The sequence below is a fragment of the Schistocerca americana genome, chromosome 3 (genome assembly GCF_021461395.2).
Source record: "Schistocerca americana isolate TAMUIC-IGC-003095 chromosome 3, iqSchAmer2.1, whole genome shotgun sequence".
In the NCBI taxonomy this organism is placed as follows: Eukaryota; Metazoa; Arthropoda; class Insecta; order Orthoptera; family Acrididae; genus Schistocerca; species Schistocerca americana.
This window is the reverse complement of record NC_060121.1, coordinates 793,852,410-793,868,468: the sequence shown is the minus strand read 5'-3', so window position 1 is coordinate 793,868,468 and position 16,059 is coordinate 793,852,410. Positions and strand designations below refer to the sequence as shown.

The following is a 16,059-nucleotide window of genomic DNA, read 5'->3' as shown; positions in this document are numbered from 1 at the left end:
ATGGCCATCCAGAGCACGGCCTTCTTGTGACCGAACATTCTCATGACATCAGCTGCCAGCAGTCATGTACAGTTGCTACATTACTGCCAAAGCTCTCTGCAATATCACAGAAGGAACATCCAGCTTCTCATAGCCGTATTTCATGAACTCATTCAAACTCAGTGAGGTGCTGATAATGTTGTCTTTGTTGCCTGAAAGGCATTCTTGACTAACAGCAACTCACAATGTCCAGTCTCAAAAATAACTAAAGCTTATGACCATTACAGCATGTATTTAAAGCAAAACTGATTTGCATCCTAACAGTGGTGCTACTAATGCAAGTCTTTCTTGATTGGTGTGAAATTATCTTTCAGATGTAGAAACATGCCTGCTAACTTTCGTTTATGTTGCACAACTCCTTCTTGGTGTTTTGATTTTTTTCCATCGTTGTATATGTATATAAATAAACATGTAACTTCCATGGATTTTACATTTAACTGATTTCATGTCACCTTCTACACTAGCATGCTGAAGATGAGCCCTGTATCATCAGTGAATCCCACTAAAAACTGTAGGAATTGTGGGACACAACAAATCACCCACTTGAAGTGGATAACGAAAGCTCATTTTTTCCTGCATTACACATAGAAATCTCTCTCATTGTGTTGACCTGTAGACTTGATTGCTAGTGTACTTTCTTTCAGTACTGTCTACTGCATAGTCTTCTGGGGCATTGAAAATACGGTCAAGAAAAACATTTGTTTTAAGATTTTTGTGTTACATTGACAACATTGCATAAGCCTCTTCATGGACCAAATCGTTCTTACACTTACGTGCCAATATATATACTTTCTGGTGATGTTTGTGGTTAATATTATGAGCAAATTTATGAATAAGTGCAAACAGCCACCACAATACTAAAATTAACAATAACAAACATATAGACTATTCATCTCTATCTAAGTGCTTAATTGACAATATTTTTGTGGACAGAGCAGGAGCAGCTCTGTATCACTGTAAAGCAAATAGTCAGTGGGCTGTCCGTTCATGATGGTGAACTGCTTACAGTAAATGACATTAGGCTGTGTCATAAAACTAAGTATTCCTTTAAATCTTACAGGGCAGGAAATACTGATAGGCTAGAAATCTTCAGACTTTTCTTGCAGCAGATTGACTGGAGCCCTGTATGTATGGAAAAGAATGTTAATGATGAATTTGTACTGTAATATTTTTAAAAGAGTTATAAAAGATCTGAAACTGTGTACATCACATCTGAAACTGACAACTCACATAACAAAGCAGAAACCATTGGGCTAGCTATAAAAAGGGGAGAGTGGGAAAACCTGGAATATATGTCTGATATAGAAATTTGTCATAGTGGAAACATAGTAAAAAACATTGGAGAGAAAATTGCTGATATCTTCAGTAGACATTTCTTAACAGCTGCTGAGAAAATTGGCTGTAAAGGCTCAATGAGTGATGCATTAGCACATCTGCGTAAAGCAGGCAGTGCCAGAGCTGTTCAGATGCATGTAATTCCTTTCATAATTAGTGAGATCAAACAGATAAATGAAAAACATGAAAGCAAAAATTTCTTGTGGGGCTGATAATATTTCGACAGTGCTATTTAGGCACTGTCATAGTTCTATAAATACAGCCCTATGGCACACTTTTAATGAATCCCTAATTCAAGGTATTGCCCCACTTAGATTAAAATATGCTGTGTGAAATCACTTTTCAAAACAGGTGAAAAAAAAGTGATATATCAAACTACCACCCCATAACCCTGCTAATAAATTTCTCCAAGGTCCTAGAGAAATGGATGTTCAGTGGAACTGTTGATCACCTCAACAGCCATAACATTCTTTCTCAATGTCAGTGTGGTTTCAGCCAAGGCCTATCAATTGATGATGCTGTTTTCTCCTTCACTTATCAGTTTCTGAAATCTCTTAACAGCAAATTGGCACCAATTGAAATCCTATGTCACCTATCCAAGACTTGAGACTGTGTCAACCATGATATACTGTTAAGAAAAACAGACTTTTATGAGTTAAGTGGAATAATGAGGACATTGATTAAGTCTTATCTTACAGCTATGAAACAGAGGATAACAATTACTGACAGTAATGGATTCCAACTTCATAACAAAGGGGCTCAGTCAGCAGTGGAGCTCCACAAGGCTTGCTGCAGGGCCCCTTACTGTTTCCTTTATTTACACATGACCTCTCACACTGTACCACTTCAGTGAGCTAGTTCTCCCTCTTTGCTGATGATATTTCTCTCTTAATAGATAAAACAGCAGGGAAAAACCTAAAACCTCCTGCTAATGGTGCTTTTTTGATTTTCACAAATAGTTTAACTGTAATGGACTCGCCTTCAATGTTAATAAAACTCATTATATACAATTTCATTTTACACAGAAAGAAAAAGTGGGTATAAATAGAAAGTGTAATGGACAATGTATACAAAAAGTGGACTCTGCTAAGTGTACCTTTACAGAAAATTAAATTTGCTCAACCACATCCAAGATCTGGAAGAAGAAAGAAAGACTTCATTCTGCAGCTTTTGCTTTACACGTAATTGTATCATCTGCACATAAGGATGCCATTAGAGCTGCTTACTTTTGTTATTTCCATGCATTGTTGTCTTATGGCATCATCTTCTGGGGTAACAAGCCAATGGCAAAAAAACTTCCATTGCTCAGAAGAGAGCTGTGTACATCATAAATGCTGTGCATCAAAGACACTTACGCAGGAAGCTGTTCCAGAAAAACCAAGTTCTCATAACAACACCTCTGTATATCTTCTCCCTTATATGTTTCATTAGTAAAAATCACTCTCTTTTAAGAACAAATAGTGAATATCATAGGTACAATTCAAGGACTAAAGAGGACTTAACATAGGAACTGGTCAAACTTCACCCTTGTACAGAAAGGAGTAAACTATTCAGCATCAGAGATTGCAATGTTTTGCCAAGAAACATTAAAATACTTGTTCTTTAAACACCAAAATTCAAGAGCAAAGTGAGTCAATATCTGATACAAATATCATTCTGTTCAGTTAGTGATTCTTTAGAGCATATGAGCAAGTATTTATGTAACTTTTAATTTAATTGCATATATGGGTAAACTATTTGATGCAAGCGTAAATGCAAACTATTCCTAGTATGAATGACTCATAATGTATGTATAAATATTATTGTTTCAAACAGTGGGAAGTCCAGGATGAAATAGTGAGAATGTTATGAAAAGGGTAGACTGTTGCTCACAATATAGTGGGATTGCTGAGTCACAGTTAGGCACAACAACACTGTCAAACAAGTAAACTTTCAGCCAAAAAGACTTTCATTGGAATTACACAACACACACACACACACACACACACACACACACACACACACATATTGTGTTTGTTTGTGTGTCTATCGACCTGCCAGCACTTTCGTTTGGTAAGTCACATCATCTTTGTTTTTAGATATATTTTTCCCACGTGGAATATATACATATATATATAATAGAGGGAAACATTCCACGTGGGAAAAATATATCTAAAAACAAAGATGACGTGACTTACCGAACGAAAGCGCTGGCAGGTCGATAGACACACAAACAAACACAAACATACACACAAAATTCTAGCTTTCGCAACAAACGGTTGCTTCGTCAGGAAAGACGATGAAGCAACCGTTTGTAGAATTTTGTGTGTGTGTTTGTGTTTGTTTGTGTGTCTATCGACCTGCCATAGTTAGTTAGGTTAGACTTGATATGTGTGGATGGATATGTGCGTGTGTGTGTGTGCGAGTGTATACCCGTCCTTCTTTCCCCCAAGGTAAGTCTTTCCACTCCCGGGATTGGAATGACTCCTTACCCTCTCCCTTAAAACCCACATCCTTTCGTCTTTCCCTCTCCTTCCCTCTTTCCTGATGAGGCAACAGTTTGTTGCGAAAGCTTGAATTTTGTGTGTATTTTTGTGTTTGTTTGTGTGTCTATCGACGTGCTAGCGCTTTCGTTTGGTAAGTCACATCATCTTTGTTTTTAGATATATTTTTCCCTCGTTTGGTAAGTCACATCATCTTTGTTTTTTTAATATATATATATATATATATATATATATATATATATCCTAGCAACTCTTTGCTATTGGGATCAATGGAACTCCCTGTAAATAAGTAACTTGGATGAAAACGTATTCCTGTCCAGGAAGTTTGGTTTCAGCAGGATGAGACCACAGATCACACAGCAAGAATGTCAATGGAAGATATTCGGAATGTTTTTCATGGTTGCTTCATTTCCTGGTTTGGTGAAATTAGTTGTTGTTCTCGTTCCCCAGACCTGTCCATGTGTGACTACTTTTCATGGAGTCAAGTCGTGTGTTTACGAGCATAAACCATATACCCTTGATGAACTGAGGGAAGCAATTCATGTGGAAGTTTTTGAAATTGACAGAACAATATTAGAGAAGGCCGAAGCCAACTTCTGAGAGCACCTGTAGAAGTGCTTCACTGAAAATGGCCATCACTGGGAGATGTTGTTTTCAATCATTAATTTTGTACAATGGCAACATTATTTGATGCCTCACCTGTTGTAACTTGATTTGTTGCACATCTCTAAAGGTTCTCATTGATGATATTTATGGAACATAATGTCATAATGAATTAATGGAATATGAGGAAACAATACTTTTGGGAAAGTCAACATTATTTTCAGAATCTGTTATTAAAGACTTTGTAAAGGTACACATTATGGAAAATGTTTTTAACAGTCATAGCAGCTATCAGTGGGATAATAAATGGAATCTCATCATTTTCATCATCAGCCTCAGCATTGTTGGCAGTATACATCCCAGGCCATTGTGAGAGGTTACCCGTCAGCTGATTGTCATACTACCATTGACGGTACCGACTGTGTCACTGGGTAGTTCGAATAATTTAGTTGGATAGCTTAGTGTGGAAAGCCTAGGTAACAATATCCATGTTCACATGTTTGAAATGCATGCAGCATGTTTATACAAGGTGCAATGTGGGAAGTCTTTGCAGACTCAGCTGAAGATGACTAACAGGTGTCCAGTTGAAATATCATACTTGGAAGTAAATTAGGTCAGACTGCAACATCAAATTATCATCAAGTGATACAATGTCAAAACACAGGTGAACATGCAGCATTCACATATTTTAAATGTGTAAATTTATGGCTTGCAAGTTTTGTTCAAACAGTATGCAAAAAGACTGAAAAAATGTAAAGGTTTGTAGAATACAAGTGATGTAACACTTGTTTGACATGGAAGGAAAAGAAAAGTTAACACAAGGGAAATCTTCATCGTGTTTATAAATTTATGATATCTGTGTTGCTAGTTTATTTCTCCAGTTAAATGAGGATGTATATGAAATATTATATATTATAAAATTAATTAATATATTATATGTTATAAATGCTAAAGGTTAGGATGTAATTTATGTTTAGTCCAACAATTTTATCCAGCAATTATTTTTACTTTTATCTCTGACATTATTTTGTGCATGTGAAAAATATTAATGTGTGCCATGGTTCAGAGACCATTTTGGACTCTTTATATCCATCTACAACTGTTGGAGTGAGCCAATTTTTAGTTTATCTCCAATATAAGAATTCTTAGTAAAGAACTGCCATACCCAGACCAACATTTAGGTTGATGAATGCCTTGCTTACAGTATCAGTAAGCTGTTGCACTATAAAATAGATCAGAATATGTGACAATTAAAAGAATAGGTTTCAGATATAAATAAGTATTACCTACAAAAGTGTTATAATCAAGAATAAGAAAGACAACATCATCGCATTTAGATAGGAAGTTCAGGAACATAAATACTCAATTCATCAGCATGTTAGTCAGAACAGAGTTTGACACTGACTTATGGGGCTCAGATAGTGAAAAAGGAACAAGTATTTAATGGGATGAAAGAAACTGGAACAGAAAAAAAAAGAAATAGAATAGAAGAAAACTAATGAATGTCTATGCTATGTGAAGTAGGAAGAAAAGATACATAAGTAAGAAAATAGTGATGAAGAGACAAATTAAATAGCACAGTAAATCTCATAGAATCAGGTGTACTGCCTGTGCTCTGCATCTTCCCAACACAATATTTTGATGTTGTACCTTGGCATCATATCAGGTGTTTCCTGAGACTGCTTGCTTTGTCGACCAGGTCCCTTATTTATATTTGGGCAGTGCCTGATGTTCACTATTCTGTCCATGCCTGCTGTAACTGTTTCTTGTGATGGTATGTGTTTCCGTCCAAACCCATTGAAGCTGTCTTCCATCCCATGGCTTTCCATGTTAGGTCTGCATCTGCCAGGCATGTTCCTAGCACTATTGTGATGCTGTAGGTTTTCCTTATGCTGCTCATGACCGCAGTGGCTTTCTCTTCTGACTATATCATCCTTCTAGCATTGTGAATTCAGTATGTGCCTGTCCAGTGCACTTGCTGTGGCATCAGTCTGCTGATGGAGTTGCATGTTATGTCTGCACATGTTGTGCCAATCTCTTATGTTGGTAGCTGCTATATGAAGTTCTGTGTTACGTCCGATTGCAGGCTGCGTGGCAGCTAAGGTTTCAAGTAATTGATGATGTTCCCTATCTTGTCTGTGACCACTGTGGTTGCCTCTTGAGAAGGGAGTTGCCACCTGGTGCTTCACATGAGGTCTGATCCTGTTAATTTTGCTCTTGGTCATCTGAGGTTCATTACCAGAGGAGAGAACTTTTTTCCAGTGTTTCTGTAGTCATTCCAAAGCCATATTTCATGCTGCACTGAGCTTCTATCCTGCTTCCCAGCTGATCAGGTTCTTTGTCATCTTGATTTCAATAGAGTCATTGATGACCCCAGAATTGGGGGTGGGGGGTCTGAGCCAGAAGCCTGGTTAGGTCATGGTGTGTTGAAGTTCCGGGCAGTGCTCTGCTATTTCTGTGTCCGATTTAGTGGTCTGTTGTGGCCTAGAACAAGAAGAAGAGATCAGGAAGGTAGCCTTTCTACCATATGCAGGACCTGTTTGTACAAAGATCAACAGAATACTGAAGAAACATAAAATCAAAAGTGTGTTCTGCTCACCCAATAGGATCAAGGCACTCCTTGGAGTGTTCAAGGATGATCTGGGATTAAGGAAACCTGTTATTTACCATGTACCTTCTGAATGTGGTATGTCATACATTGGTCAAGTCACCAGAACAGTGAAATAAGACATACCATGCTAAGACAGGCCACTAAATCAGCAATAGTAAAACATTGCCTGGAACTTGAACACATCATGAATTCTGACAGAACCAGGATCCTTGCACAAACCATCAGATTCTGGGATAGTGTCATCAATGAATTTATTGAAATCAAGATGGCAGAGAACCCAATCAATTGGGAAGTGGGATAAAAGCTCAGTATGGTGTAGAATCCAGCTTTGGAACTACTACAGAAACACCATAAAAAGTTCCCTTCTCCAGTAAAGAACCTCAAACAACTGGGGGCATAATTAACAGGATCAGACCTCATACAGACCACCAGGTGGCAACTATCTCCTCAGAATACAGCCACAGCAGTCATGGACCAGGCAGGGAACATCATCAACCACCTGAAACCTCAGGCACTTCACAACCTGGGAGCAGACATAATTAGGAGCACCATATAGTGGCTGCTAACATAAATGGTTGTTGCAACATCCATGGATGTAATATGCAACTCCAACAGCAGCCTGATGCTGCAGGAAGCTCATTTCACAGGCATAAACTGAATTCAGAATCTAGGAGGATGACAAGGCCATGAGAGAAAGTTGCAGTGTTGGCAAACAGCATAAAGAATGTCTACAGCATCAGCACCTAGTGGCTGCAGATCTAGTACGGAAGACCATGGGATGGTCTCCACAAAGGAAGACAGTCACAATGGGTGTGGACAGAAAAGGAAATGCCTGGAGACAGATATCACCACAAAAACAGCCATAGTGGGCGCAGATGGCGTAGTGAACACCAGGCACTACCCAGGCATAAATGTGAGAACTGGTCAGCAAATTGACCAGTCTGAGGAAACACCTGTTGAAGACACTGTTATGACATCGAAATATTGTGTTGAGAAGAGACAGAACATCAGCAATAGATCCAATTCTGTGAGATGACAACGAATCACCAGTAAATCTAAGAAATTGTGTAGAACTGACACTGTATATTAATCTGTTCTAAAGTACTTAAAGATTTCATCTCATGTATCCTTATAATCGTGTACCATTATATTCTTGTTTCTTTCTGCTTTTGAGGTGGCTGAGATACATTTTTTCCTCACCAATATGCAAAAGATCAGAGCAATTTATTTATAAAAATCTTCAGAATTCCATGAATGTCACTTATAAATGAAGTACTTTTTTATAGCTTATGTAACAAGTTACTCTTTTATTTTTTTTAATAACAAACTTTTAAAGGATATGATTTTTGAAACAATGAAGAATTGGAGAATATGATCACATCACAGTTGCTAGAACATACTGACTCACAAATTTATGATAGTGTTCATTTGTTACCATGATGCAATAAAATTGTCATACAATACGCTGGGGGAAATTGATGGAATGTAATCAAAGACTCAGCTCACTTGAATAACAAATTTTTCATGTTTATAAACATATTAGGTAAAAATGTAGAAAATACAGATAGTCCTTTTAGTCTTTCAGCTACAGCAAAATTTTAGGAATATTCTTAATATTTGGTATTATGGTTCCTCTCAAGATAGTTCCCACAGTGAGGTTTGCTTCAAATTACAAAACTTCTGCGTAAACACTACTAAGCACTCACTTATCAGTAAAAGAGGCCTTCATAAAAATAAGGATCCTAAATAGTGGTACAATCACACCAAAGATGCCACACAGAGAAGAAATACTTATTCGAATGTGGCTCAGATACACACAGGAAAGCTCACAAAGTGTCTAAGAAAATGTCCTCAAGAACAGTTGCTATTGAGAAAGAAAAAGATGAGCACAATTAAAAAAAGAGATCACACCAAAATCTAAAAAATAGTGAAACATGAGCATAACAGTACAAAAGACTTTAAAAACCTAAGTGCATTAAAGATAGTAAGGCACACTACTGACACCTGATAAGTACACATGCAGAATATGATACAAATATTAAAATCTTCTAGTGAATAAAGAATTTCCACAACAGCCAGAGAGATAAACAAGCTGATAACAGTGCCCCTGCAAATGAAATCACTGCAGCAAAAGTTAAATAAGCACCATCCAAAATGAAAAGCATCAAAGCAAATGGGCCAGATGAATATCTGTCAAAATGTGGGAAACACTGGCTGATGCAGGGGGGATATGGCTTGCCAAACTGTTTGACAGCAAAAAGTGAGAACATAGTGATTACGTGGGGGAGCAGTGTGCTAATTCCTTTCTACAAAAACAAAGGAGACATATATGACTGTGAAAACTTTAAGGGTATAAAACTCACATCACATACCCTTGTAATCTATGAAAGAGTCCTTGAAGACCACCTATCTGAACTTCTCTCTTTAACAGAAAGACAAGATGGATTCACAGCAGGAAAGGGAAACACAGATGCCATTCATGCAATAAGATTAGTGATGGAAAAATGCAAGAGAACAAGCAAAATATTTGGTTGGTCTTTATACATTGAGGAAAAGCTTCTATCAAGTACCAAGATCATTAATATGGCAAGCTCTAAGTGCACTGATGCCCTGAAGTACTATAACTGACTTGTGATGGAAATGTACAACTATGTCCAGACCTCTGTCAGAAGTTCTGCAGGTATCAAAACACAGGTGCTCATAAGGGGAGTGCTGTAACTCCTTAATTGTTCAGTATTGTAATGAATTATTCAAGACCAAAGATACAGATACCAACCCTATGAAACCTAGCTGATGAAGTATCAATTATATCTGCTAATTTCCAAGAAGTTCATGAGAACCTAAAGGTGTGGAAGAAGCTACATGAAACAAATAGCTTATGCATAGGTAGAATAAAGACAGAGTTCATGATGGGCAACTGAAGTCCTGATGCCACAAAAACCACAGATACTGATCTTGATAATGTCACACTTCCAGGAGTTAAAAATTTTAAGTAGCTGGGTTCAGTAATAACAGAGGAGCTATCAACTGAAGCAGATATAACTCAAAGAATAATATCTGTTTAGAACATGTGATGTAAGCTTTCAGGGATTCTGTATGGTCCAAAAATTCCCATAAAAACCAAAGACAAAATTTATAAAATGGCTGTAAGACCAGCACTGTTGTATATTAGTGAAGTCTGGACAGCAAAAAAGACTCAGCAACAGATTCTGAATATAACAAAAATGTGTGTTATGATGAGTGGGCGGAACAACATTGAAAGATAAAGTGTTCAGTGAATTCATAAGAGGTAATTTTAAAGTCATCCCTATAAACAAGAAACTCTCAGAATCCAGGCTGCAGTATTATGGTTGCATAACACAAAGATCTGAAGGCACATTGTGAAATTATTAGGAAAGCCAACCTTGAATAAAGGGTACAAGCAAGGACATAGAAAGAATGATTAATATTTGATATTCAATGATTTTCTGTGCCCTAATTATAAATGTTCTCTCCACTCATTTTTAAAGTCTTTTGCCGAATTCGACATGTCATTGCTACTTTCATTCTTCACTGTGTTTTTCCATTTGTTATGTACAGGAATGAAGAGAATCATAAATGCAAAAATGCAGTGCTTTTGTTTGGAGTTTAACCTTTAAGCATATTAAATACAGGCTGCTGAGGCACAAATACTGCTGCTATGATTTAGAATTCAGAGTGTAGAATAGCTATAGACAAAACAAAATGCAAATTCTAAAACAATTAAAACATTAACATTTTACAATGGTATATAGCCATTTACAGGCTTTTACATGATTATGTCTACATGTTTTAATTAAAATGCTATTTTAGTGAGTAATTGATGCTTCATAGATTTCAGTTCAGAAGGTATGTAACTGAACACTTTGTGTTGTTTGTGTTTGTGATTATTTTGTTTCAAACCACAGAGTATGTAGCATGTGCTTGTGTGTGTTATATGTACAGAATGTGCACGTGTGACGACTCCTACTGCTACTGAGACCATGTTGCCTTGGAAGCGTGACGACGAAGGCGAATTAAGCACTGGTCCTGTCAAGCAGAGCGAGTTCCCTGCCTGGTGTTCCAATAAGGAATACCTTGCATACAATTCACCTTCTGCTACATTCCTAGGTAACTAACAACCACATCCCTATTCCACAAATCCACAGCTGATGTTTGTGGTTAACAAATTTGTAAATAAAAATAACAAATTTACTAACAAAGTTAATGCATAGTTGATAGGTTACTGTATTAATCAAAGCACTATGTCAAGTGCAACAGTATCATTACTACTTTCAACACCTGTGAGTTAAGGAAAATTGATAAAATGGATGAAACAAAATAGGCAATCAAATGAAGGTGCTGGTAGCTGAAACAGAAAAACTGTCAGTTTCATTGTAAATAAGATTAACTTACTTTTCTGGGATTCTCAAAGTATTTGTCCCAATGTATTAACAAAATAGTCTATTGGTTTTTGAGCAGTTCCAACTTTGAATACTGGTGGTGCACTAGCCAGTATCAGACAAGATGAAAATGATACAAACTACACGCTGGGAAGGCAATGACAGTGACTTCAGTTTAATGCTACAACATTCAGATGACGGAAGTCATCAATAACTCTAGATGTCATAGTTCCAAAATTTTAAAACTAAAGGGATATAACTGGAATATTACAAAGGCTGGAACAATGCTGTTTAAGAAAAAATTGTACGGGAGGCATAAGTAATGCTAGGTCTCAAGACAGCTAATATTTTACTGAACAAACAGCCTTCTAAAGTTTTACACAGAAAGCAAAGCAATACAATGGCTTTCTTCTCACCAGTGTGTCAAAGAGAAGTCATTTTACTTGACTGATATCTGTTACAGTTCATATCTGTACAAACACATCATTTTCAAAAGTTCTGTTCTTGAAAATAAGCACTTTCTTGCATGATACATCATCACTAGCAGCATCTATATGAAAGATACTTACAGCCAAGCTGTTGCAGATCCTAGTAAGTACCATATTTCTAACTGCCTAATTATTTCTGAAAAAGATTTTTCATAGTGACCACTGTAATTCATAATTCAGTACTGTCAGGGTCAGAGTGTATGACAAATGGTATTCTTACTTCCATTCCTGCCATTCCTTCAGCATAGACAGCCAGAGCTAATAATTACACAACAATTAAACACAATGACTTCCGAACCTATATTTTTCTATGCTACGGGTGAACAATTACATGTTAAGTCTACTATTGTGATGCCTGTCAGTGTCACTTTCTTTTATAATTATTTGATTTCTAACTTCATTATTTGACCAGAATAGCATACCATTATGCACTTACTAACAATTAATTTTTAAATTTGTAAGGTAAAATCATAAAATATTTGATATTATAGTGTATTACATAGCCCAGCTTTCCATTTCAGATCTGTCTTACTTACAAGTACACTGATGTAAACAAATGGGACTGTTATGCTTTATAGAGAAATGTGAACTAAACCAAATGACAATACTTCAGAAATTGAGCACTTATTTACCTTCATAACATTGACTGTCATTATTGTAGAGGCATATGTATTACAGATGATGAAGATATTGAAGAAATTTATGATATGATAAAATAAGTTATTCAGAGAGTTAAGGGATATGAAAATTTAATAGTCATGGGGGACTGGAATTTGATAGTAGGAAAAGGAAGAGAAGGAAAAGTAGTAGGTGAATATGGGCTGGGGGTAAGGAATGAAAGAGTAAGCTGCCTGGTAGAATTTTGCACAGAGCATAACTTAATCATAGCTAACACTTGGTTCAAGAATCATGAAAGAATGTTGTCTACGTGGAAGAGGCTTGGAGACACTGGAAGGTTTCAGATAGATTATATAATGATAAGACAGAGGTCTAGGGACCAGGTTTTAAATTGTAAGACATTTCCAGGGGCAGATGTGTACTCTGACAACAATTTATTGATTATAAACTGTAGATTGAAACTGAAGAAATTGCAAAAAGGTGGGAAATTGAGGAGATGGGACCTGGTTAAACTGAAAGAGAAAGAGGTTGTAGAGAGCTTCAGAGAAAGCATTAGGTAATGATTGACAAGAACTGGGGAAAGAAATACAGAAGAAGAATGGGTAGCTTTGAGAGATGAAATAGTGAAGGCAGCAGAGGATCAAGTAGGTAAAAAGTTGAGGGCTAGTAGAAATCCTTGGGTAACAGAAAAGATATTGAATTTAATTGATGAAAGGAGGAAATATCAAAATGCAATAAATGAAGCAGGCAAAAAGGAAGACAAACATTTCAACAATGAGATCGACAGGAAGTGCAAAATGGCTAAGCAGGGATGGCTAGCAGGCAAATGTAAGGATGTAGAGGCAAATAGCATTAGTGGTAAGATAAATACAGCCTACAGGAAAATTAAAGAGACCTTTGGAGAAAAGAAAACCACCTGTACAAATATCAAGAGCTCAGATGGAAAACTAGTCCTAAGCAAAGAAGGGAAAGCAGAAAAGTTAAAGGAGTATATACATAATCTATACAAGAATGATGTACTTGAGGGAAATATTATGGAAATGGAACAGGACGTAGATGAGGATGAAATGGGAGATATGATACTGCATGAAGAATGTGAGCAAGAAGTATGAGACAGGTGAAATAACCTCAGACTTCAAGAATAATACAATAGTTCCAATACAAAAGAAAGCAGGTGTTGATAGGTGTGAAATCAGTGAGCTATTAGTTTAATAAGTCACAGCTGCAAAATACTAACACAAATTCTGTACAGGCGGATGCAAAAATTGGTAGAGGCCGACCTCAGGGAAGATCAGTTTGGATTCCATAGAAATGTTGGAACATGCAAGGAAAGGCAAACCTACATTTCTAGCATTTGTAAACTTAGAGACAGTTTTGACATGTTGACGGAATACTCTTTTTCAAATTCTGAAGGTGGCAGGGGTAAAATACAGGGAATGAAATGCTATTTACAATTTGTACAGACATCAGATGGCAGTTATAAGAGTCAAGGGGCATGAATGAGAAGCAGTGGTTGAGAAGGGAGTGAGACAGGGTTGTAGCCTATCCCTGATGTTACTCGATCTGTATATTGAGCAAGCAATAAAGGAAACAAAAGAAAAATTTGGAGTAGGAATTTCAGTCCAGGAGAAGAAAGAAAGATGTTGAGGTTTGCTAATGACATTGTAATTCTGTCAGAGACAGCAAAGGTCCTGGAAGAACAGTCAAATGGAATGGACAGTGTCTCGAAAGGAGGATATAAGATGAAAATCAACAAAATCAAAATGTGGATAATGGAATGTAGTCAAATTAAATCAGGTGATGCTGAGGGAATTAGATTAGGAAGCGAGACATTTAAAGTAGTAGATGAGTTTTGATATTTAGGGAGCAAAGTAACTGATGTTGGTCAAAGTAGAGAGGATATAAAATGTAGACTGGCAATGGCAAGGAAAGCATTTCTGAAGAAGAGAAGTTTGTTAACATCAAGTATAGATTTAAGTCTCTGGGAGTCTTTTCTGAAAATATTCAAATGGCATGTAGCCATGTATGGAAGTGAAACATGGACAATAAGTAGTTTTAACAAAAAGAAAATAGAAGCTTTCAAAATGTGGTGCTACAGAAGAATGCTGAAGATTAAATGGGTAGATCATGTAACTAATGAGGAGGTACTGAATAGACTTGAGGAGAAGAGGAATTTGTGGCACAACCTGTCTAAAAGAAGGGACCGGTTGGTAGGACATGTTCTGAGGCATCAAGGGATCACCAATTTAGTACTGGAGGGAAGTGTAGGGGGTAAATATCCTAAAGGGAGACCAAGAGATGAATACACTAAGCACATTCAGAAGGATGTAGGTTGCAGTATTACTCAGAGATGAAGCAGCTTGCACAGGGTAGAGTAGCAAGGAGAGCTGCATCAAATCATTCTCTAGACCACAAAAACAACAGCATGTATAACAAGCCTTCTGCAGCATACATTATATTCATGTATACTTTTCTAAGCACTTTTGGGTCTCAAATATATCAGTGCAGCATACTTCATTAATGCTTTTTATAAGTTTTGATTTGATGATATAAACAGCCTGGTCTCCTGTACCTTTATGAGTTTCCACAAAAAGAGAAATGAACACACTGAATGTTAGAATGCTAAACAGTTCATGAAAGTAGAAAATCTAAAGTTAGATATGGAAAGGACATAGATAGATATTTTAGCTACGTGTGACATGCAAGTGTAAGAAGAGTGATATTTCTTTTTTCAAGTGTGGCTCACAGAAAGGCATTGCAAAGGTGGGAATGACAGCCAGAAGGGCATTGGAAATATATGAAAGTACTGTCTGTAACATAGTGATGATTATTGGTGGTGAATTTGTTGGTCACAGAGTTGGAAGACAGTGGAATTCTATTAGCATTTGATAATATTATTAAAATTTGTCAAAGAAGATTGGAATTCATTGCAATGATAGAGTAGAATGTAATGGCTGGTGAAGATAGGTGAAAAGATATAACATGAGAGTTCCAGTTGGTAAACAAAATGATAAGGGAGAAATAAAATAGAAGGCTATGCTGAGCACAAGTTAATCAATATGAGTACAATTTATGAAGGCCCTGAGAAGAATATGTAAGGAGAAGATGTCAGAAGGTCAAGAAAAAATTGCACCATACTTTGATGAAGTAAAGGTTCAGGAGTCAAGTCAAGTACAACAAGAGCTATCCAGGTTCTGCCAATGATATTTACCATAATATAACACTATAATGAAGTTCCAGTAACAGTTAAAGAGAAAACAACAGAAACATTTGAACCTAGATAAATAGTTGTTGTTTTCATTGTTGTTGTTGTTGTGGACACCAGTTTGAAGACTAGTTTGATGCAGCTAACAAGGTTGAGGAACTAAAAAGCCAGACTACTTTGCAAGAAAAGAATATGTTATGAAAGAAATCATGGCACTTCAAGGTCTGTGTGGAAAAAAAGTAAGTAAGTACCTCAAGAAAACTATTGAAATTGAAAG

The 16,059-nt window shown here is 36.7% G+C and overlaps 1 protein-coding gene across 1 annotated transcript in view; it reads left to right on the top strand.

Annotated features, from left to right (window-relative positions):
* The window catches only part of LOC124606406 (sodium/hydrogen exchanger 3), a 600,846-nt gene that overhangs the window by 573,975 nt on the left and 10,812 nt on the right, over positions 1–16,059 (top strand). The window contains exon 13 of the mRNA XM_047138386.1: positions 11,035–11,199. Within this exon, the coding sequence (XP_046994342.1) occupies positions 11,035–11,199 (165 nt within the window). The remainder of the gene's footprint in view (positions 1–11,034; positions 11,200–16,059) is intronic.